Source organism: Maniola jurtina, chromosome 20 (genome assembly GCF_905333055.1).
Source record: "Maniola jurtina chromosome 20, ilManJurt1.1, whole genome shotgun sequence".
NCBI classification, from domain to species: Eukaryota; Metazoa; Arthropoda; class Insecta; order Lepidoptera; family Nymphalidae; genus Maniola; species Maniola jurtina.
Window position 1 is genome coordinate 11,693,425 of NC_060048.1, and position 23,959 is coordinate 11,717,383.

Below are 23,959 nucleotides of genomic sequence, written 5' to 3' on the forward strand. Positions count from 1 at the left end.
GAAAGTTATCAGGTCTTTTCTAGTTACTGTAACCTTCACTTGTATACACAGATACACAAGTCAAACTCATAGCACCTCTCTTTTTGGGTCGGGGGTTAATAAAAAGTGGAGCTCTCCAAAATTTAATTTTGCTGTTGTATCGAATGAAAGAGGAGAAAATTCTGAGCTCATGAATATAAATGTACCTACAACAACATTAAAATATACCAAGTGACAGAAAAACAATTTTACAAAATATTTCAGCGTTTATTAAGACCATTGATTTTGAAAAGACGATCGCAGTCGGCAACTTTATCTTATTACTAGAGGATGCCCGCGGCTTCGCCCGCGTGGATTTCGGTTTTTTTTAAATCCTATAGGAACTCTTCAGTTTTCCGGGATAAGTAGCCTATGTCTTATGGGATGTATCCTAAGTCTGTACCATATTTCACTGAAATCGGTTCAGTGGTTGGGCCGTGAAAACGTAGCAGACAGACAGACAGACACACTTTAGCATTTATAATATTAGTATGGATTATGTGGTACGATTGTCGCCAAGCGTAAGATTATCTTCGGATAAAAAAAAAATGCTCATACCTGATATATAATTCAGCTGTAATTTCAATGGACCCAGCTTGTCTGTACAGGTAGCACATCTGGCGCTTATTTTCCCCTAGGGGAGTATTAGGTGGTGAAAGGGGAACGAGGATGTCTCCTTGCCTTATATTCCCACCAGGTATATTACAGACAAGTCGACCTAATGTCAGATCAGTGCTATTCACAGCCAGAGTGTCCGATGTCGTAGCTGTGGAATAATATTTATACTATATTTCTAAAAATCCCTTGGGAACTTTTGAGTTCCCAGGACAAAAGTAGTCTATCCGTAATAGGCCTTCCCTGGGATGCAGCGCGTTTCTTTACCACGTAAAAACAATTAAACGGATGATCCTTTAAAAATCCCGAGGGAACACCAGGATTTAGGAATGCAATTCCTTACAACATCAGGGTTGGGTCCTCGAGGTCAACGACAAAGTTTTTACTTGGTATAGATACCTTCAATATTGATCAATTTATTACCGACAGTTTCTAAATCCCATCAGTTTTGATGGTCAGGTCCCCTGCAGCATCAGGATTGAGAAGTTGAAATCCAAATTTTTTATGAAACAATGTTGCAAAATTCCTTTGGCGATAAAAAAAAATTACGCAAATCGGTTCCGAAATCTCGGAGATGTTGATGTACATAGATAGAAAGACACAACTACCTTTTTGAAAGTCGGTTAAAAAAGTAGCCTATGTCACTCCCTCTACTTGTCTGTGAAAATCCTGTCAAAATCGGTTCAGCCGTTCCAAAGATTAGCCCGTTTAAACTGACAGACAGGGAAAAATTTTAAAAACGTGTAATTCAGTTATAGTATCGTTCAAATAACCACATGAGCTTAATATGAGGTAGCTATTTCGAAATTACGACAGGCACTTCAATTTTATTTATTATTAGTATTAGTATATAAGTAATAAGTATATATAGTAGCTTTGATAGTTCTAATAAGTTTATGTGATTTTGTAAAGTGGTGATAATAAAAAAAAAGAATACCCGGTTGAGTTTGTTGTGGGCTCTTCTCAGACTTGGGCACGTTTGGAACCCTCGTAGCTTTAGTTTTAAGTAACGTAATTAATTATCACCACTATATCGTACAAGTTTAACTATTTCGACCATCAAAAGGAGTACAATTTATTGGCGTCACTCAGAAAAGCAGGTATTATTTAATTATTTTTATGGAATTATTGGAATGTCCTCTCATTTACCAACACAAAAAACACAAGTTCAATGTGTAAAGGTAATCCGAGAGTCTTAATCTAAACAAACTAATGCCAAAATAAATAATTTAATTAGAGCGTGATTGCTATCACAACATCTAATTATACAGTTCACAATCCAAATACCGAAAATATGCGATATCGCTCCGAATCTCGGAAGGAGACTGAACTAAAACCTTCAAAACACCCGTATTTATGCAAGTTCAATCTTGTTGGCCTCCTAGCAACAGATTGTATGACATCGAATGAGCCAAATATCGATTTTATCAAACTACCTGCATTAGGTAAATTAATAATTTTATATTATTTTTGACAACTCAAATCAATTTTTAAAAATAACCTTACAGTTCGGCCGTCCTGAATTTAACACGTCCTCGTGTTTCTAATCAATCTTGTCATGTCAGTCGCGGGCTTCCTTGCCCTAAGTTAAATCCAAATCATGGGCTATCCTGCCCTGCGTCAAATTATTAAAACCTACCCCTGAACTGCCGAACTCTCAGTTTTAATATCAAGTCAACAATAAATCCAAACGACTAACTTCTCATTCGATGTATACAAAATCTGAACCACTTATTGCAAATTACTTTCCACTTCACAAAAGACTAAATTATTAAAAAAAAACTAAAAATTTTAATCACCAAATCAAACTCAATAAAAATTTTAATCAAATGTGGGTTGTTTACAAAAAGATACCAAAGCGAAATTAAGACAACGTGAGACACATCCCGCTTCTGAATTATTGGCGTCACTCAGAAAAGCAGGTATTATTTAATTATTTTTATGGAATTATTGGAATGTCCTCTCATTTACCAACACAAAAAACACAAGTTCAATGTGTAAAGGTAATCCGAGAGTCTTAATCTAAACAAACTAATGCCAAAATAAATAATTTAATTAGAGCGTGATTGCTATCACAACATCTAATTATACAGTTCACAATCCAAATACCGAAAATATGCGATATCGCTCCGAATCTCGGAAGGAGACTGAACTAAAACCTTCAAAACACCCGTATTTATGCAAGTTCAATCTTGTTGGCCTCCTAGCAACAGATTGTATGACATCGAATGAGCCAAATATCGATTTTATCAAACTACCTGCATTAGGTAAATTAATAATTTTATATTATTTTTGACAACTCAAATCAATTTTTAAAAATAACCTTACAAATTGTACCTACTTTGAATAAATGATTTTGACTTTGACTTTGACTTTGACTTTGACTTATAGATATAGATTATGTATAGCGCATAACTGAGTAGGCTCCTGCGATAATGGAGCGGTGCGGGAGGGATGGCAGTTGTCACAAGTTGACTAATCACTAAGGTCTCGGGGTGCCAGCCAGGTAACCTATCAGTGTGCCTGGGTGCTGCTGGTCTCTTTTGGAGTCATCCGAGTGGAAGAGCAGTATTCCGGCCGGTGCGCTTTTTGTACTAAGTTTTGGCACTATTTTTATAAGGTGCTGCTGTAATGATGATTAAGATGATAACAACTTTGAGAATGATGCAGACATCAGTGGAATTGAAGATTTACATTCTGATAAAAACATTATTTATCATTCGAGATCAATTCTTATGTAAATTGTAAGTATATTTTAGCTAACCCTACCCGATCATATTGACAGCTGTAACGGCACAATAAAATGGCGGCCACGGTAGTCTGCAACCCTTTCTTAGTTCTTAAGCGTTATACCTAGGTTTTAAGATTTTATAAATTACTTACTAAAACAAACCAGCGTGTACAGGATATCATCGTTTGGATAGGGAAAGGATACAAACGGTTCATTAGTAGTAGCGCACACAGGTAAGGTGTTACCTAAATATACTCTGCATGGTCCATAAATAATCTGTAAAACAATTAAATTATTTGCACAATTTACATCATGGATGGATGGATATAAGTCATAATAACCGATAAAGTATTATCACGAAAAAAAAAATCTTTCATAAGATCAATCCATCCCTGACTCTCTACTTAGCACTAGTCTTCCCTCAAAATGAGTGGGGGGGGGGGGAGTCCACCACGCAGCCCAGGTTGGTCGACTTCACACATCAGCTTTTACTCACGATGTTTTCCTTCCCGTAAACAGGGCTCTCTCCGTCACTCGTTTCATACAATCGTAGTTCCAATTTCATTTGAATATTAAGCAACCAAAGTCCATGAAATTTTGCAGACATATTCTAGAAACTAATATCTGTGTCTGTGGTGTTTTAGATTTTTCTAAAAATATGTAGTTTTAAAATTACAGGGGCTCAAAGATTTGTATGAAAATTTTTAAGACCGCGTAACTTCGAAACCGAATATTTTAACAGAAATCTGGAAAACCACAGACTTAGATATTAGTTTCTAGAATATGTCTGCAAAATTTCATGGACTTTGGTTGCTTAATATTCAAATGAAATTGGAACTACGATTGTATGAAACGAGTGACGGAGAGAGCCCTCTTAAAGCAAGAGCTTAACCAATTTACTTATATGAGGTACAGGTGTAGCTTGCGTCCCGGATATAGTCACCTATATCAATTTCTTTCTGATTTTCTAGGATTTTATCCCGGAAAATTCCCATTCTCACGGGATTAAAAAAAGTTTACGCGAACGAAGTCACGGGTATCATCTAGTTCTGAATATTTTGAAATCCATTCCGAGGATGGAACCTCAGGTCCTCATAAAGGAAGGCCAAAGTCTAACCACCTGACTAGCAAAACTCAAAAAATCTCTAGGTGAATGCAAAAACTTACTGTAAGTAGATATTCTGGTGCTTCTGGTATGATGGAGGGCACGATCTCAAACTCTCTATGTCTTTGTTCTATATATTCAGAGGTAGCGTATGCCGTGGCCTTAACCACCAGTATGGCTAAAAGACTAAACGAAGCCCACATAATGTCACCTACAACAGATCCACGTAAATATTTTGTTATTGGCGAAAAATATCTGAATATTTAAACATCTAAATACCTATCCATACTTCCATACTTAATACTATAAATGCGAATGTCTGTCTGTCTGCTACCTTTTCACGGCCCAACAAGTTTAACCGATTCTGACGAAATTTGGTACAGAGTTAGCTTATATCCCGGGGACGGCTACTTTTTATCCTGGAAAATCAAAGAGTTCCCACGGGATTCCTAAAAACCCATCCGCTTAACCGATTTATATGAAATTTGGTACCGAGGTAGCTTGCGTTTCTGTAATTGACATAAGCATTTTATCCCGGAAAATCAAACAGTTCCCACGGGATCTTTAAAAACCTACATCCACGCGGACGAAGTCGCGGGCATCCTCTAGTATAATTATAAGGAAAGGTGACTGACTGACTGATCTATCAATGCACAGCTCAAACTACTGGACGGATCGGGCTGAAATATAGCATGCAGTAAAGTACACAGCTATTATCACGTAGACAACTGCTTAGGAAGGATTTGTGAAAATTCAACTACAGTGGACCCCCGGTAATCCGACAAACATTTTGCAGGGCTGTGTCGGACTATCGAATTTGTCGGATTATAGAGTACTGCCTAAGACCCCCTATAATCCGGAAATGTTTACAAAAGAGTACCTTGTAATCGGACAAATTACAGATCCAATGATAAGATTCTATATGTTATATGTATATATTTACTCTGAAGTACTTCATTATGTATGTCAAATTTAGTAAATTAAACAATATTAACGTCATTAATGCTATAGAACTTACAAAATATAATAACTTTATATTAGGAAATAATTTTGTACACACAAAATGTACATATTAAAATAAGAAGATTGTCAAAAATATCCAATAATAGTACATGTCGCAATGTAACAGACATGTCGGATTACAGGGGGTGCCGGATTAGACAGGGGCCGGATTACCGGGGGTCCACTGTATTTATAAATAACTAGCTGGTTCTCTCTACATTGTTCGTTAAAAAATAACAAACAACAATCAACAAATCCTTCGTCTTTAGAATATTAATACTATAGATTATGTAAACCATCAGTTGGGTTCAAATATTAAAGTATTATTTGTTATTATAATTTACCTTTAAGTTAATATTCAGCCTGAAGATCCCGGAGAGCAATACTTAACAAGTAGACTAAAAATAAATAATTTGCTTTTATATACAAAACTGAACTGCTTATTAATATAATTATTAAGATTTGAAGTGCGCCTATTATCAAAAAACCAGTCTTATGATATTATTGCATGCCAAAAAGGCATAAAATTTACAATTTAATGTTAATTTTAGATTAAATAGTTCCAATATGGTGTCATTTTTGGTTAATCATTGAATACAATAAATTGCTGTTTAATTTAATTGGTATTGCAAAGCAGTGGAAGATAGGTGCAAATACAAAGAAAAAGTTGCTGTTGCTAAAAGGAAATAGTTGATAGTGACTTGGAACGAACTACACACACTTATTAACTACATACAAGTTAACCCATCCTGACTTCGCACGGGTGGGCTTACAAATTGTTTAGAAATATATATAACGTGTTGTTTTTAACAGTATCTACAGACATTTCTCGTGAATCTCACGGAGGTCACCTGTATGTGAGACAGCGCCAGTGAATCAACACACGTGGCATCCCATACAAGCGACCCTCCTTGTTTCCACGGAACCAGAGTCATACCATCGTCTCTTGCCATCGCTACGTGCCAAACCATTTGGTTCTAATACTGCAGGCACTTTAGCCGTGACAAGAGACCTAAGACTCCGTTCAGGGAAGCTTGACGGGAGAAACGACCGGCACTTTTGGCACATGCAAGGCCATGGTGACCAATGACCATATACGTCCACTGCCTCGCCACAGTGGCAAAGATGTGGCTGCTGAATATATTCTGAATCATTAAACAAACACACTTTCGCATTTATACTAAAACTGTAGTGATTAAATATTTATTTGCATTCAACTACCTCCTATCCCTATCCAACTCCCTAAATAAATCCCATATAGGTATAATATGCATAAAAATAAATCCCTATATTATAGGACTGTATAACTAACTTTGAAGGGGGCTCTCTCCGTCACTCATTTCATACAATCGTAGTTCTAATTTCATTTGAATATTAAGCAACCAAAGTCCATGAAATTTTATAGACATATTCTCGAAACTAATATCTATGTCTGTGGTTTTCCAGATTTCTGTTAAAATATTCGGTTTCAAAGTTACGCGGTCTTAAAAATTTTCATACAAATCTTTGAGCCCCTGTAATTTTAAAACTACATATTTTTAGGAAAATCTGAAACACCACAGACACGGTATTAGTTTCTAGAATATGTCTGCAAAATTTCATGGACTTTGGTTGCTTAATATTCAAATGAAATTGGAACTACGATTGTATGAAACGAGTGACGGAGAGTGCCCTGTTAAATAAATTTTTCAATAGGTAGATACCTACTCTAATAGACTATCATTAAAAAATAATAATATTGATCTCGGAATTGACTGATGCTGGATTCACATGATAAGGAGCTACTCTCTAAAGCCATTCTGCTTGTTCATGGTGCCTGAAAAATGTGTTATCATGACCAAAAAATGATAAGGGAAGTAGCTGCTGATGGCATATAAAATAATTTGTAGTGTTATCATGTAAATTATATAATCATAAAAAAACATTTAATGAATTACAAAGAAAACATGCATAATTGAACAAAATATAAGAAATAATTAATTTTAATTAGACGCCATTATTTAACTTATCAGACACGCCACATCCACGAATGCATTTAAGATTAAACGAACGTGTTTTAGTTATTTAATTTTTTAAGCAATATGTTTTAATTGTCGCAATTTAATTTCATAATAATTAGTAGCATGAAAGATAGCTTTATGCCTGTTGTTTTCTCAATACAGTATAACGAAATAATTTAGGTATATCGAGTTGCATATTTAAGTTCTAAAATAAATGAAAAGCTTTATATAAGTGAATATATTCCTGTATGTACGGTATTTCGTATCTGTCGTCTATTCCTATTCCTATCCTTATTCCTTTCTTATTTACTGTAGTATTATGTATATAACTCACTCTCACGCCCGGTTACAAAATAGATATAATATATAAAAGCCAAAGGGAATATAATATACTTACATACATAAAAATAAATAAACCTACATACACATTTACATAAATACATATTTGTACCGGGCGGAGGATTACGCCCCGGCAGGGGAGACCAAACGGCCGGGGGTCAGGGCGACAGGTTGAGAAAGCGGCGGACTATCCTAGCCGAGTCTAGCAAGACCGCTTTTTGCATCCTGGCTGCGAGCGAACTGCCACGGAACCCCAGTCGCCTCAGATGGTGAGCGAGGCTGACTGGGATCAACCCGTTTGCAGATATGACGATTGGGATGATTTCGGTGGACTCCACATGCCACATGTCGGAAACCTCGTGAGCCAGATCAAGATACTTGCGTTTTTTCTCCGTCTCAGCTCTCACGAGGTTCTCGTCATATGGAATGGTGATGTCCACCAAAAACACCCTCGACTGTGCCCGGTCCACCACCACGATGTCAGGCTTATTCGCTAGAATAGTCCTGTCCGTGATGATGGACCGGTCCCAATAGAGCCGGACTCCGTCGCGCTCGAGTACCGGCACCGGTGTGTACCTGTAATACGGCAACCTCTCATCCAGGAGACCGTACTTCAGAGCAAGCTCTTGGTGAAGGATTTTGGCTGCTTGGTTGTGTCTGTGCAGATACTCAGTGTTGGCAAGCGCCGAACATCCCGAAAGCACATGTCTGAGTGACTCACCGGGATAGCGACAAGCTCGACAGATGTCGTGAGTGCCATCCTTCAGAATGTACTTTCGGTAGTTCCGCGTCTTGACCACCTGATCTTGTATCGCACAGACAAACCCTTCGGTTTCCCCGAAGAGGTCACCAAAGCGCAGCCATTGCACGGACGCTTTTTTATCTACGTGTGGCTCATTAAGAGCTTTAAAGAAGCGTCCGTGCAACTCCTTCTCCTTCCATACGGTCTCCCGGTCAGAGGTGCTAAGTACCACCGGTTTCTGCCACTCGGTTTTGGCTAAGGATAGTGGAGTAAGTCCTTTATCACATTCTATGACGTCTCTATGCATGGGGGACCCCCTCATCGTCTCAAAGTAGGTTCTGAGATTGGATATCTCCCGGTTATGCATGGTCTTGACGCTTAATACGCCTCGACCTCCACACTTCCGGGGGATATACAATCTCATCACAGACGATTTTGGATGGTGCATGCGATAGAGAGTCATAGTCGTGCGGACTTTTCTGTCCAGGACGTCAAGTTCGGTCTGAGTCCAGCTGAGCACGCCAAAGGTGTACATGAGGACGGGCATAACCCAGCCGTTATAAGCTCGGGCCTTATTGGCGCCTGACAAATAACTTTTACAGATTTTTGTCAGACGGCCAAAAAAGGCCTCGCAAACAGACTGTTTCATGTCCGCCTCTTTTACGCCTAGGGATTGTGACATGCCCAGATACCGGTATGACTCAGCTTCAGAGAGGGTCTTAATGTTGGATGGCTCGAGACTAATCTCGGCCGAATGAGTAACCTGTCCCCTCTCCACATGTATGACCGCACACTTGTCCAGTCCAAGCTCCATCTTGATGGAATTGCTGAACTCAGTGGTGATGTTCAGCAGCTCCTTCAGGCGGGTGGCATTGGGTGCCAGCAGTTTGAGGTCATCCATGTACAGAAGGTGAGGTACTTTTGTCCCTCCTCTCCGAAACTGAAAGCCTGTCCCCGAGCCCCCCAGCAGGGTGCTAAGCGGGTTCAGAGACAGGCAAAACCATAGCGGGCTCAGACAATCACCCTGGAAGATACCCCGCCCTATCCTTATCCGGTCATCGGCAGCCGCCAACCGCTCACCATGGAGACACAGGATCGTGCTCCATTGCCCCATGCATGCCTCCAGGAAGTCTCGAACTGCACTGTCAACTTTGTACAGCTCAAGGACCCTCAAGAGCCATGAATGGGGCACCGAGTCGAATGCCTTTTTGTAGTCGATCCAGGCGGCGGAGAAATTCCGACGGTTGCGTTTGACCAGTTGGCCCGCAACGGAGTCAATGAGAAGGAGCTCCTTAGTACCACGACTACCGCCCCGACATCCGTTCTGAGCCCCAGACATGATGTTATTCTCGTCTATGTGACGGGAGATCTTGAGGCTCAGAACGGATGTCAGTGTCTTATAGATGGTAGTAAGACACGTTATGGGGCGATACTTAGCCGGATCGGTGGCATCGGTTGACTTTGGAGCTAGGTGAGTGATCCCGGTAGTGAAAAGGCTCGGGAGCGCCCCCTGCTCGAGAGCCTCTTGGAATTGTCGAGCCAAGGTCGCATGGCAAACCGAAAAACCTTTCAGCCAGTAGTGATGCAGTCCGTCGGGTCCCGGGCTTTTCCAGTTCGGGGCCCGCCTTACTGCACCAGCTACATCCTCCGCAGAGATGGCAACCGGGCTCATCGGTTCTATTCTGGCACATGCTTCCTCTACCGCCGCAATCCAAGGGCCCTCCTCATGTTCCACCTCTCTCGACCACACCCCCCGCCAGAAGGTGACTAGGTCGGCCGGGTCCGGTCGCTGAGAGGTAGAACAGACTGCTGGGCACTCCAGTCTTTTGTAGAACCTTTTCTGATCACTCGAGAAGAGACGATTTTGCTGAAATCGCTCAACCCTTGCCGAGTATCGTCGGATGCGGTTCCCCCATGCAGCGATTTTCTGCTTCAGGTCGTCGATGCGCTCTGTTAGCTTTTGCGCGATGTCAGGCTGGTCCAACCTGACCCCACACCCGTTAAACGCAACTCTAACAGAGCGCACAATCCTTGGCCTAGCGTTGCCCGACCTGAAGCTTTGCAGTCTGCCAATGAGGACTCTAGCCAGAGTGATACGGTGTTCTATTCTCCTCTTCCAGGCCGGTTCCGCGCTGTGGCTTGTAGCAGCAGCACGCCGCGGCCCCAGAGTCTTGGCACCGATGAATCGGTGCACGGCTAGCGCCGCTCCGAAGAGAATAGAAGCCGTATCACCCAGGCCAGTGCTGCTCTCCAGATGTTGTGGCAGCATTTTGTTTATGGCCTCAATGACATCCCGCGTCGCTACATTTAGTGTAAGTCGGGAGAGCCGCGGACGATTCTCTAGAGGAGCGCTCCGGATTTCAGAAATCGCCTCTTCGAGAATCCCTCTCATCCGTTCTATATCAAGGGAGACTGTTCCCTCAGTGTCTTCCTCCACAGGCAAATCTTGTGACGTGGTAATTGTCTCCTCGCGGACAGGCGCCGCCTGGGAGACGATTTGCTCTGCGGTAGGTGCTGAGACTTCCGGGACAGCCTCACGTCGTAATCGTTCGAGCTCGGTAGCGTTGAAGATGTTAGAACGCTGAATATACCGAGCCCGGTCTGCCAGGTTTTGTTCCGTGACAGTTAAGTTCGGCTCGAGCAGCAGGAACTCGCGGTACATTGCCGCTCGGTAGCCAGTCCGTCCGGTTTCCCCTCCTGTCGCCCTGTAGTACGCACGCATGACATTCTCGTTCATGAGAGAAGTCCAGCGCATGCGGCGTACACCACCAGCGGCGGGCGCCGAAGATTGGGCCGTAGTATTATTATTATTATTTTCTTAAATTTTATATATATACATTATGTTTCTTTACTTTATTTTATTAGTACACCCCTTTCACTTTCTTTAATTTTTATTATCTCCTCATCCTAAGGTTGCCTGGAAGAGATCGCTATTTTAGCGATAAGGCCGCCTTTTGTACATAAATCTATAAAGTTATTTATATATTACTACTAGCTGATACCCGCGACTTCGTTCGCGTGGATGTAGGTTTTTTAAAATTCCCGTGGGAACTCTTTGATTTTCCGGGATAAAAAGTAGCCTATGTGCTAATCCAGGGTATAATCTATCTCCATTCTAAATTTCAGCCCAATCCGTTCAGTAGTTTTTGCGTGAAGGAGTAACAAACATACACACACAAACACACACACACATACAAACTTTCTCCTTTATAATATTAGTGTGATGTCTTGTTGGTGTACAATAAAGAATATTTTACTTTACTTTTACTTTAGCACCTCAAAGCCGGTTTTTTTATCAGCCATCTAATGACGTATTGATTATTGATATTGACGTACAGGTACAATACATAAAACTTTCGGTGCTACGATTCATCTCAATCTACGTCATAATAGCTGTCTGCCTGCCAAATTTCAGATCGATCCGTCCAGTAGTTTGTGCGTTGATAGATCAATCAGTCACAGTAATATTATACAAGTGTAAATTAAAAATTTATAACACCCCCGACGATCCAAAGTATTTGAGTTTTCCAAAACATCATTTTCAAATAAATAATTATGTATTTAGGCAACGTCCATCTTGACAGATTGACATTTGTCTATTGACATAATATTAAGAACCTAACGGTTATTTAACCTTCTTTTCTACAAGAAAACTAGAAAAGAGCTGATAACTCTTAAACGGCTGAACCAATTTTTTTAGATTATAGCTAAGAACACTCTCGATCAAGCCACCTTTCAAACAAAAAAAACTAAATTAAAATCGGTTCATTCGTTTAGGCGCTACGATGCCACAGACAGATACACAGATACACAGATACACAGATACACAGACACACACGTCAAACTTATAACACCCCTCTTTTTGGGTCGGGGGTTAATAAAAGGAAAAGTCCTTTTATATATTTAGTTACCTTAATGTCAAATGAATATCACTCGCAAAAGGTTAAGTGGGGTCTCTCCGTCACTCGCTCCATACAAACGTAGTTCGTCTCTCATTGGAATACTAATCCATCATACTCAATGGAATTTTGTAGAAACGTTCCGGAAACTAATGTCTATGCATGTGGTTTTCCAGATTTCCGTTAAAATATTCGGTTTCAAAGTTACGCGGTCTTATAAATTCACATACAAAGCCTTTTTTGAGCCCCTGTAATTTTAAAACTAAATATTTTTAGAAAAATCTAAAACACCACAGGCACAGATACCTATTAGTTTATAGAATTTATGTCTGCAAAATTTAATGGACTTTGGTTGCTTAATATTCAAATGAAATTGGGGCTACGATTGTATGGAGTACCTAAGTGACGGAGAGAGCCCTGTTAAACACTAAAATAAAGATATATTTATCGGCAGGTAAAAACACCAAATTAATCGTGATATGTACCCGTGTCTGCAATATAAAATATCGTTACACCACGAAATAAGCTTAAAATCATTAAGTATTTTCGTTTCAGTCAAATCATCAGTGCGAAAAGTCAACAAAATGGATTTATTTATATTATGTCTCGCCACGATATTAGCAAGGAGTTGTGTGCTGGCCAACCCGGGCAGTAATTATTGTGAAACCGATGATATACAGGATGATCTCACGCGTTTGATTGTACGATTGCAAATTCAACGCATTATTCCTGATTATTTACCCTCGACTCCTGAAGGGGTATTACGGGTAAGTACTAAAGTACTATTTACTAACTCTAGATTGATTATACGAATGCAAATACATCGCATTACTCCTGACTAGAGGATGCCCGTGACTTCGTCCGCGTGGATTTAGTTTTTTAAGATCCCGTGGGAACTGCTTGATTTTCCGGGATAAAATGCCTATGTCAATTACAGGGACGCAAGCTACCTCAGTGCCTTTTATATAAATCGGTTAAGTGGATGAGTTTTTGGAACTCTTTAATTTTCCGGGATAAAAATAGCCTATGTCCGTCCCCAGGATATAAGCTAACCCTGTAGTAAATTTCGTCAGAATCGGTTAAACTGTTGGCCCGTGAAAAGGTAGCAGGCAGACAGACAGACAGACACACTTTCGCATTTATAATATTAGCATGGATTAATTATTATTTATTTACCCTCGACTGATGAAGGCGTATTACGAATAAGTACAAATTACTAATCCTATCCGTACAAAGAAGTTCGTATCGCGCTCTCTCTGTTACGTAATCCGCTACAAAATATGATAGAGGCAAAAATATCAGTGACCAATTTGTGTCACATAAACATGTTTTCAAAAATCATTCGAAATTCAATTCGAAAATGTTTTCAAAAATATTCGCGATTCAATAAGCAAACATAGTTTTGTTTGTGATTGGTTGGTGACTCAAAAGTCGGGCAAGTGCGAGTCGGACACGCTTGCAAATAGTTCCGGACCATCGTGAAAAAATGGCACTTTTCATTTTTTTATTTTCGTGGCGGCCATTTTGTAATTTTTATTATTTGTTATTATAGCAGAAAAAATACACATTCTGGGAAAATTACAACTCTCTACCTATTACGATTCACGAGACCGCTGACAGACAGACGGATTGACGGACGGACGGACGGACGGACGGACGGACGGACGGACGGAAAGCGGCGGAGGCTTAGTAATAGGTTTCCGTTGGCACTCTTCGGTCATTTTCATTCAGAACATTTCTTGAGGAAATTTCGTAACATAATATTCGTAAATATTATTTGCCTGTGGAATAGGTAGGCTCCCCATTCGAAGCTGGGGCGGGTCAACTAGTCCATTAATAATAATAAAAAAAAATACTTCTTTATTCATCAGGTGGAATGGCGCACAGCTGCAGCCAACATAGGGAATTGCATATCTCCACTTGAAACTCTGTACCATCCTTTTTTCCAATTGCCAGAAACTGCGCCGTCTGGTAACTCTACACTTTTTACCATCAGTAAGTTTCTTTCCTATCATTAGAGTGCCTTTTTTTTGTTGACGTGAGGGAAACCTTCCCTAGTGATACTAGGGGATGACCGCGACTTTGTCGGCGTGGATTTAGGTTTTTAAAGATCCTGGGAACTGTTCGATTGTCCGGGATAAAAAGTTGCTTATGTCCGTCCTCAGGATATAAGCTGACTTTGTACTAAATTTCGTCAAAATCGGTTAAATAGATGGCCCTCGGCAGTTGGTCCTTTCAAATATTCAATTTACAATAATACTATATGCCATTTGCACATTCAAATGCTAGAAAATTGATGTTATGTTGTTTCAATATAATGTATGTATCGATATAGAGTGCCCAAGATAACCTGCCGTCACTAATCTTTTGTTCTTTTATAGGCATTGATTACCCGTCTCAGGTGGCAGGCGGGGGGATTAGCATCTACAATCTATGCGTTAACATCGATCGGAAGCGTTTCGATACCCAAACGAGTGGATTCTCAGCAGCTCCTTATATTGGACCGGCCGCCAGATCTTGCTACGGGTCACTCCGGCTCATTGCCTTTACATACTCACAACGAGCATACATCGACCCCAACGACATCGAATTGTTACAGTTAGTTGATAACTTCTCTGGTTGTCCATTGATGCACCTTACACCAGGCGCGGATCTAGCCCTCAAAAAAGGTTGTTGGAACGGCCACCCGAGAATCGGCCAAGTGCGAGTCGGAGTATGAACGCACTCATGATCGACTCCTACAAAGGAGATGTTTACAAATACGTGTAACTATGTGTATGATGTGTAACTATCTACTTCCACGTGGGCAAAGCCATGGGGCAGATACTAGTAACTTAATAAACCTGTAATAAACCCTTCTCGCTCACGATAATTATAAAAGTAAATGTGTGTTTGTTTGCGCATCACAGTGTCAAATTTAGACTCTTGACTACTAAATCGATTTTGATGAAAGTTTTATGTATACAAGGAATTCCTTATGTAAGGTTATTTTTAAAAAGTTGATTTGAGTTGTCAAAAATAATATAAAATTATTAATTTAGCTGATGAAGGTAGTTTGGTAAAATCGATATTTGGCTCATTCGATCTCATACAATCTGTTACTAGGAGGCCAATAAGATTGAACTTGCATAAATACGGGTGTTTTGAAGGTTTTAGTTCAGTCTCCTTCTGAGATTCGGAGCGATATCGCATATTTTCGGTATTTGGGTTGTGAACTGGATAATTAGATGTTGTGATAGCAATCACGCTCTAATTAAATTATTTATTTTGGCATTAGTTTGTTTAGATTAAAACTCTCGGATAACCTTGCACATTAAACTTGTGTTTTTTTGTGTTGGTTTTGGAGAGGACATTCCAATAATTCGATAAAAATATTTAAATAATACCTGTTTTTCTGAGTGACCCCAATACTTATATACAAGGAATCAAAAGCTTAATTTGCTATAATCCGTTGAAAAAGGCAAAGGTGTCGTTGCCGCATCGTCTATCCTTATTGAAAAAACAATCAGTTTGAAAAACAAATACAGTTCAAAATTTACAAAAGACTAATCACTTTTACTTTATTTTATTTAATAAATAAAGCAAAAGTACTTTTACGTTGAAATAAATTAGGAAATAGGGTCTAAAAATACTTCACTCTTTTCAGACTTGGTGCCCAGCGGCAACAGTTCGATTTAGTGGCATTCATTAACAGATATTCCTTGGGCAACATGACCGCTGCCAACTTCTGGATTGCCGACGACTGTTGCAACGTGAATTTTGATAACTGTTGCTCTTGCAACGCAAATAATAACGGTTGCAATAATAACTAAAATAAATATTATAAACCCATATATATATATATATATAATAGCTCAATTACCACTGACTCATTGACATAATTGTTCTCCTAGAAAGAGAAGGAAAATGATATAGTGATGTAGGGGAGATGTGTTCGGATTCGGGAATCCTCTGGGGAAAAATTATGACTTTTCGGAAAAACAAGATGGCGGCCGACGTGATTTTTGCAGCTCCGTTGTTTTCCAACCGATTTCGTTGAATTTTGCAATCTTTGAAGAAAATAGTAAACGATTAATGGGAAATGTCGAAAAAATTGAAAAAACAAGATGGCGGCCGAACCGTAGCGTTTTCAAAATTTTGATTTTTCGACCCCGAACCGCGGCGCCACAGATCCGAAACGGGAAATCGATAATAATTATTTTTTTCTGGTTTCGTCTATGATTATCCTGAATTTTGACGGAATGGGAGTGGTTTTTAAAAATTCAAGATGGCGGCTGTCGTGGCGGCCATTATGTTAGAGGTACGAAAAAACGCAATTTTAAAAGTTAAATATCTCAAAGTTGGCAACATCGGAGCGATTCGGCTTCTATGAAGCGATTGTACGTATAGGCTCGAGGTATAGATTGGAGGAAAGAAATTACCCCATTTTTTGGGGAAATTTCAAGATTTTCAGGAAATTGAAAAAAATCGAAATACGGACTTTTCGCAAAATTCGAGTATGACCGATTATGTGTTTTGATCATACAAATGACATTTGGGTATTTTTGTCGCCGAAGACTGGCAACACTGGAATTTATCAAAGAAAAAATGATTTTCGACGTGGTCTTTTTTTAGGGGCGATCGTTTCGCGTGGGTGTGAGCGAGAGGAGAGATTGAAACGTCATCGGGAGCGGTATATCCTGTAGTTATTGGAAAAGTTGTACAACGATGTAATTTATTTCTGCAAAACGAGTTGGCGGCCATTTTGTATTTTTTTTAATTTTTTGAAATTTTGATCACGTTTTTGAGGCAGTTGGCAACATTTTGGAAAGTCAGTATGTATGAATCGATTGTGTATCTCGGCTGGCAGTATGAAGATATGCAACCGGTGTTGCCACTTTTGGGGAGATTTTCGAGATTTTCAACTAGAAAACTCCTGTAAAATTTTGTATGAAAAAATTTTTTTTCACTGATGGTGTCGTATAGAAAACAAAAACTTAGTAAGCCAAAATTATGGAGAGAGCTGATGATTGAGGGTTTCGGAGACGGGTGAAGGGTCCGCTCAAGGTATTGAAGATAGGTGGGGGGTGCTCGACCAAATGTCATTCATGACATTATCCAATTGCCAAAAAGCTGAAAAAAAATTCAAAATGGCGAAGAAAAGATGGCCGCCATACAAATTTCGCCGGCGTCCAGCTCAGAGGGTATAAAAGATGGAGGTGTGGTTTCTTGGAAAAAGAGGATCAGGATCCAAAGGTCTACTCGATGAATAGAAAAAAAATTCAAAATGGCGGAATTTATTTTCCCATACATTTTGTATGGCGAATATTGAATGTCTCATTCTCCTAGAAAGAGACGGAAAACGATACGATAATGTAGGGGAGATATGTTTTGAAGCGCGATATGAGTAGGGAAAAATTATGACATTTCAGAAAAACAAGATGGCGGCCTATATGATTTTTGCAACTCTTTTGTTTTCCAACCGATTTCGTTGAAACTCGCAATCTTTGAAGAATGTAGTAAACGATTAATAGAAAAAGTGGAAAATTTTGGAAAAACAAGATGGCCGCCGTACAAATTTCGTCGGTGTCTATCTCGGAGGCTATAAAAGATGGAAGAGTGGTTTCTTGGCAAAAGATGATCAGGGTCCGAAGGTCTACTCGATGAAACAAACTCTGCATGCTCGCGGACCACTTTAGTGGTCCGCGCACCCACGCACCCTACTAAATTATTATCCTAATCTACAAAAAATAATATGGATGTCGTGTTCAGGGTTTTCCAGGGTGCTGATCTTGATAATGACATTTATTTTCAAATCCAAGATGGCGGACTTACTTTTTCTACAAAAAATAGAAATGCCTGTCATTTTATGGGTTTTTTCGGGGTGAATTATGTATCTTAATAAATCAATTTGGTTTTATGTAATAAAGTTAACCTTACCACGTCACGCGAGCTGCTTTAGCAGCTCGCGCACCGAGCAAAACACTAGTATATATATATATATATATATATATTATTGGCGTCACTCAGAAAAGCAGGTATTATTTAAATATTTTTATCGAATTATTGGAATGTCTCTCAAAACCAACACAAAAAACACCAGGTTCAATGTGTAGAGGTTATCCGAGAGTTTTAATCTAAACAAATTAATGCCAAAATAAATAATTTAATTAGAGCGTGATTGCTATCACAACATCTAATTATCCAGTTCACAATCCAAATACCGAAAATATGCGATATCGCCCCGAATCTCGGAAGGAGACTGAACTAAAACCTTCGAAACACCCGTATTTATGCAAGTTCAATCTTGTTGGCCTCCTAGCAACAGATTGTATGACATCGAATGAGCGAAATATCGATTTTACCAAACTACCTTCATCAGATAAATTAATAATTTTATATTATTTTTGACAACTCGAATCAATTTTTAAAAATAACCTTACAGTTCGGCCGTCCTGAATTTAACACGTCCTCGTGTTTCTAATTAATCATGTCATGTCAGTCGCGGGCTTCCTTGCCCTAAGTCAAATCCAAATCATAGGCTATCCTGCCCTCCGTCAAATCATTAAAACCTACCCTTGAACTGCCGAACTCTCAGTTTTAATATCAAGTCAACAATAAATCCAAACAACTAACTTCTCATTCGATGTATACAAAATCTGAACCACTTATTGCAAATTACTTTCCACTTCACAAAAGACTAAATTATTAAAAAAAACTAAAAATTTTAATCACCAAATCAAACTCAATAAAAATTTTAATCAAATGTGGGTTGTTTACAAAAAGATACCAAAGCGAAATTAAGACAACGTGAGACACGTCCCGCTTCTGAATTATTGGCGTCACTCAGAAAAGCAGGTATTATTTAAATATTTTTATCGAATTATTGGAATGTCTCTCAAAACCAACACAAAAAACACCAGGTTCAATGTGTAGAGGTTATCCGAGAGTTTTAATCTAAACAAATTAATGCCAAAATAAATAATTTAATTAGAGCGTGATTGCTATCACAACATCTAATTATCCAGTTCACAATCCAAATACCGAAAATATGCGATATCGCCCCGAATCTCGGAAGGAGACTGAACTAAAACCTTCGAAACACCCGTATTTATGCAAGTTCAATCTTGTTGGCCTCCTAGCAACAGATTGTATGACATCGAATGAGCGAAATATCGATTTTACCAAACTACCTTCATCAGATAAATTAATAATTTTATATTATTTTTGACAACTCGAATCAATTTTTAAAAATAACCTTACAATATATATATATATAAATAGATATATATATGGTATATATATATATTTATTTAATTTATTGGTATATATATATATATATATATATATATATATATATATATATATATATATATATATATATAACAGTATATTGTAAACCCATTTGGCCTTATTTTTATATAGTTTAAAATGTAAAATTATAATAATTGTACCGCTGTTGTTTACAAATAAAGGAATAAAATAAAATAAAATAAAATAAAATCAGCTCATCAATTATACCGTGTGTTTTTTGCAATGCAACGAAATTTGACTAATTTCTTCTGTCCCGAGTTTTTTCTTTCGACAGAATGAAATCATCCTTGCATGAAACTGAATCGATCGGCATTAAAAAAAATCAGGCAATTTCGTTGATTTTTATAGACAACTCACGCTTAACCAAAAAATTGATTATGCCAAAATTGTTTTCACAAAAAAGACCTAAACTTTCCTATGTCAGTTTTCGTGTGCCTCCTATGGTTTTGGATTTCCCCATACTGTCCCATTAAAAAAAACCACATTGTATAATATATAGCCACCTACCTACCACTTATTTCTTAACTAACATTAAAACAATCTGTCAGTAGAGTCGGATTTTGATACTTAGCACTTAAAAAAAATTGATTTGAGTATTTGAGTAGTATTTAATTTAATTTGAGTACAACTACAAATTAATGTATCATAATTTCTGTTAAATAAAATATTTATTGAGTATAACTTTGTATATTTCATTTATCATACGTCTCAACACATCGCCAGTTGCAATGTTGGCTCGAAAAGGGGTCAAAAATTTCTACGGACAGGTCATCATGATCAACTCATCACTGGCCCACTTCTGAGCAGGGATCTCCTCTCAGAATGAGAAGGATTTAAGCCATACTCTCATGCATATTAAGTGCGGATTGGCAGACTTCACACACCTTTGAGTAAATTATAGAGCAACTCTCAGGCATGCAGGTTTCCTCACGATGTTTTTCTTCACCTTTAAAACAACTTGATGTTTAATCCATACTAATATCCATACTTACTAATATTATAAATGCGAAAGTGTGTCTGTCTGTCTGCTACGTTTTCACGGCCCAACCGTTGAACCGATTTTAATGAAAATGGTACAGACTCGGGGTACATCCCGGGGAAGGACATGGGCCATTTTTATCCCGGAAAATCGAAGAGTTCATATATTCAGATATTAGTTTTTAGAATATGTCTGCAAAATTTCATGGACTTTGGTTGCTTAATATTCAAATGAAATTGGAACTACTATTGTATGGAGTAAGTGACGGAGAGAGCCCTGTTAAGTTTACATAAGTAATAATTAATATTACCATTACATCATTGTCTTATACATTTAACAACTGACAAGCAAAAAGTGTACAATGGTACCCAATTTGGATCAATGATTTGACTTTGACTATTCAATTGCTCAAAAGTTGCTAAATGGATTCCAGGACCTCCAAATAGAAGGTCAAAGTCTTAACCACTAGGTTATAACCACTTTTACTAGACTCAATGCTTATTGTAGGTATAGAATAATAAAATTCTTATTTAATCAATTATTAAAACATTCAAAGTATTAAATACAGAAAGCATACATTATTCAACAAGTAAATGAAAAAACAATTAATTTTAATCAAACGACACCTTGTTAAATTAATCGAAGTCGCTAACATACACGAATGCGTTAAAGATTAAATTAACCTGTTTTAATTATTTAATTTTTAAGCGATAGGTCCTAATTAGATTTTATAATAATTAGTAGCACTAAAGATAGCTTTATGGCTGTTGCTTTCTCAAACCAGTATAACGAAATAATTTAGGTATATCGAGCGGCATATTTAAGTTCTAAAATGAATAAAAAATGTCATATACGTGAATGGTGCGTTCCTGTACAGAAGGCATTTCAGCACCTTAAGTAAGTATGAAATTAAAACAACAAGAACAATTTAGCTATGTATAAAATTAAATTAAGATATAACATAAAAATATATAAAATTACAATACAGGGTGTTTGGTAATTAGTATATAATGACGACACGTACCCATGCTACTTTGATCTGATGAACACAATGCTGAAGTAATATGACGAAATAAAATTATAATTTCCATACAAAATTTAAAAAAAATTATGTCAAAGTTTTCATGACTCTAACGTGCCCTAACTCACTGAGATCGTTGGCCATCTTTAGATAGGCCGAGGCCTACGATCTCAGTGAGTTAGGGTACATTAGGGCCATGAAAACTTGGTCATAAAAAAAAAAATTGTGAAATTTTTTTATAATTTTATTTCATCATTTTACTTCAGCATTGTATTTATCAGATCAAAGTAGCATGGGTACGTGTCGTCATTATATACTAATTACCAAACAACCTGTATAATTATCGTACCTAAAATACGAATTGCTAAAATATAACCTTTATCTTTAAAAAATTAGCCATGGTAGGTATAATAAGCCTTTATTTTCCTTCGAAATTTATAGTATTTACAGACTAACTAATATCTAATCTATTTTTATTAGATAGATTAGTTGTTTTTAAAGTTCATCGGTCATCTGTTAGTCTCGATACATGCTCTGTCTACTTCTGTGATATTTTTATTTCTTCAAGTTTCACTTTAGCTTTATTATTTATAATATATGATTTTCTATATTTACTACATATATTTTCTTGTTTATATTGTATGTTTTTAGGGCCTTCTAGTTGGGCTCATGTAAAATGGTATCGACTGCCTGATATTATATGCTTAGGTTTATTGAACTCATTATGTTTTCCCATAAGCTGTTCCATCACATCTAACAGCTCGTTCACATAGGCTGCGTAAGCGTTGCATTAGCGTAGACGTAGCGCGTACCATTGCGTTGTAATTTATGGAACTGTATCACACATGGCACACCGCTTGCGTAAAGCGTGGACGTAAGCGTAACCCGGTGTGTTAGGAGTTTACGCGCGTCACTTCGCACGTGTCACGTGTACGTGCTTGGTGTGAATCGGCCTTAAGTGCTCTATTGTGCTGAATCCCGAGCAAAACTCATCTTCCTCTTAGTCTTAATATAAATTAGTATTTATAATAAACATTACTCACAATAATTTAAACGCTAATATAAAGTTTTTATTTAATTTTGTTTCAGTTAAACCATCAGTGCGAAAAGTCAACAAAATGCATTTATTCATATTATGTATTGGCATGATATTAGCAAAAGATTATGTGCTAGCCGATACGCCGGTCTCTTGCGAAACAGATGACATACAGAATGACACCATGCGGTTAGAAATACGATTTCGAATAGAAGGCATTATTCCTGAATTGATACCTTCGCCTGCTGAAAGCGTATTACGAGTAAGTACTAACTATACTCTATCCACGGAAAGAAGTTAGCATACCGCTCTCTCTGTTACGTAATCCCATACAAATGATAGAGACATAAGTCGCGGCGGGCGCTAGCCAATACGCAACTATGTTTTCTAATTGAATTTCGAATGTTTTTTAAACTTTTTCGACAAACACATGTTGGTGTTTCAAAATGGTTAGCGCCAACTTCATTTTTAGTCTCTATCATTTGTATAGGATTACGTAACAACCGCGATACTAACTTATTTCCGTGGTCAGTGTTTAGTGTGAGCGCGTAAAGGTTGGCGCAGCAGCCTTATAAATAAGACGTTCTAGGTTCGATTCCTCTAAAACGTGTTTATTTAAAAGAAATTAAGTTACTTAAATGTATAATTAAATTTAAATACTACCGTCATTTTACCGAAAAATTAAAAAAAAATCGTTACATCCAAAGCATTTGCCTTGCAAACTGTAATTCTCCAATTATAGTGGACAGGTAGAGGTTAATGGCTTTCTCGTTCTTACTTCGGATGCATTGAAAATTAAAATCTTAACGCTATTTAAAACTTTTGCGTGAAGCTCTGATAAAAGGAAATGATCCATTTCGCTATTAGTAACTGGTTAGTAGAAGTAATTGGTAGTACTAAACATACAAATCGGTTAAACTGATACCATACGGAACCATACAAATCCTGTAGGAACTCTTTGATTGTCCGGGATAAAAAGTCTATGTCCGTCCCCGGGATGTAAGCTAACTCTGTGCGAAATTTCGTTAAAATTGTTTGAGCCGTGAAAACGTAACAGACAGACAGACACACTTTTGCATTTATAATATTAGTAGGGATATAGTAATATATAGTAATATAGTAAATATATTATATGGAACAGTATGGATAAATATACAAGTCATACCGGCTGTACTCCCG

General features: G+C 38.0%; 1 protein-coding gene across 1 annotated transcript; it reads right to left on the bottom strand.

Annotated features, from left to right (window-relative positions):
* Positions 1 to 3,115: 3,115 nt before the first annotated feature.
* Positions 3,116 to 11,274, bottom strand: LOC123875874. The gene is made up of 3 exons (XM_045921932.1): positions 10,119 to 11,274; positions 4,532 to 4,680; positions 3,116 to 3,259 (listed from the first exon to the last, which is right to left on the bottom strand). The coding sequence occupies exons 1-3, from the start codon at positions 11,272 to 11,274 to the stop codon at positions 3,116 to 3,118; spliced, it is 1,449 nt and encodes a 482-aa protein (XP_045777888.1).
* Positions 11,275 to 23,959: the final 12,685 nt, after the last annotated feature.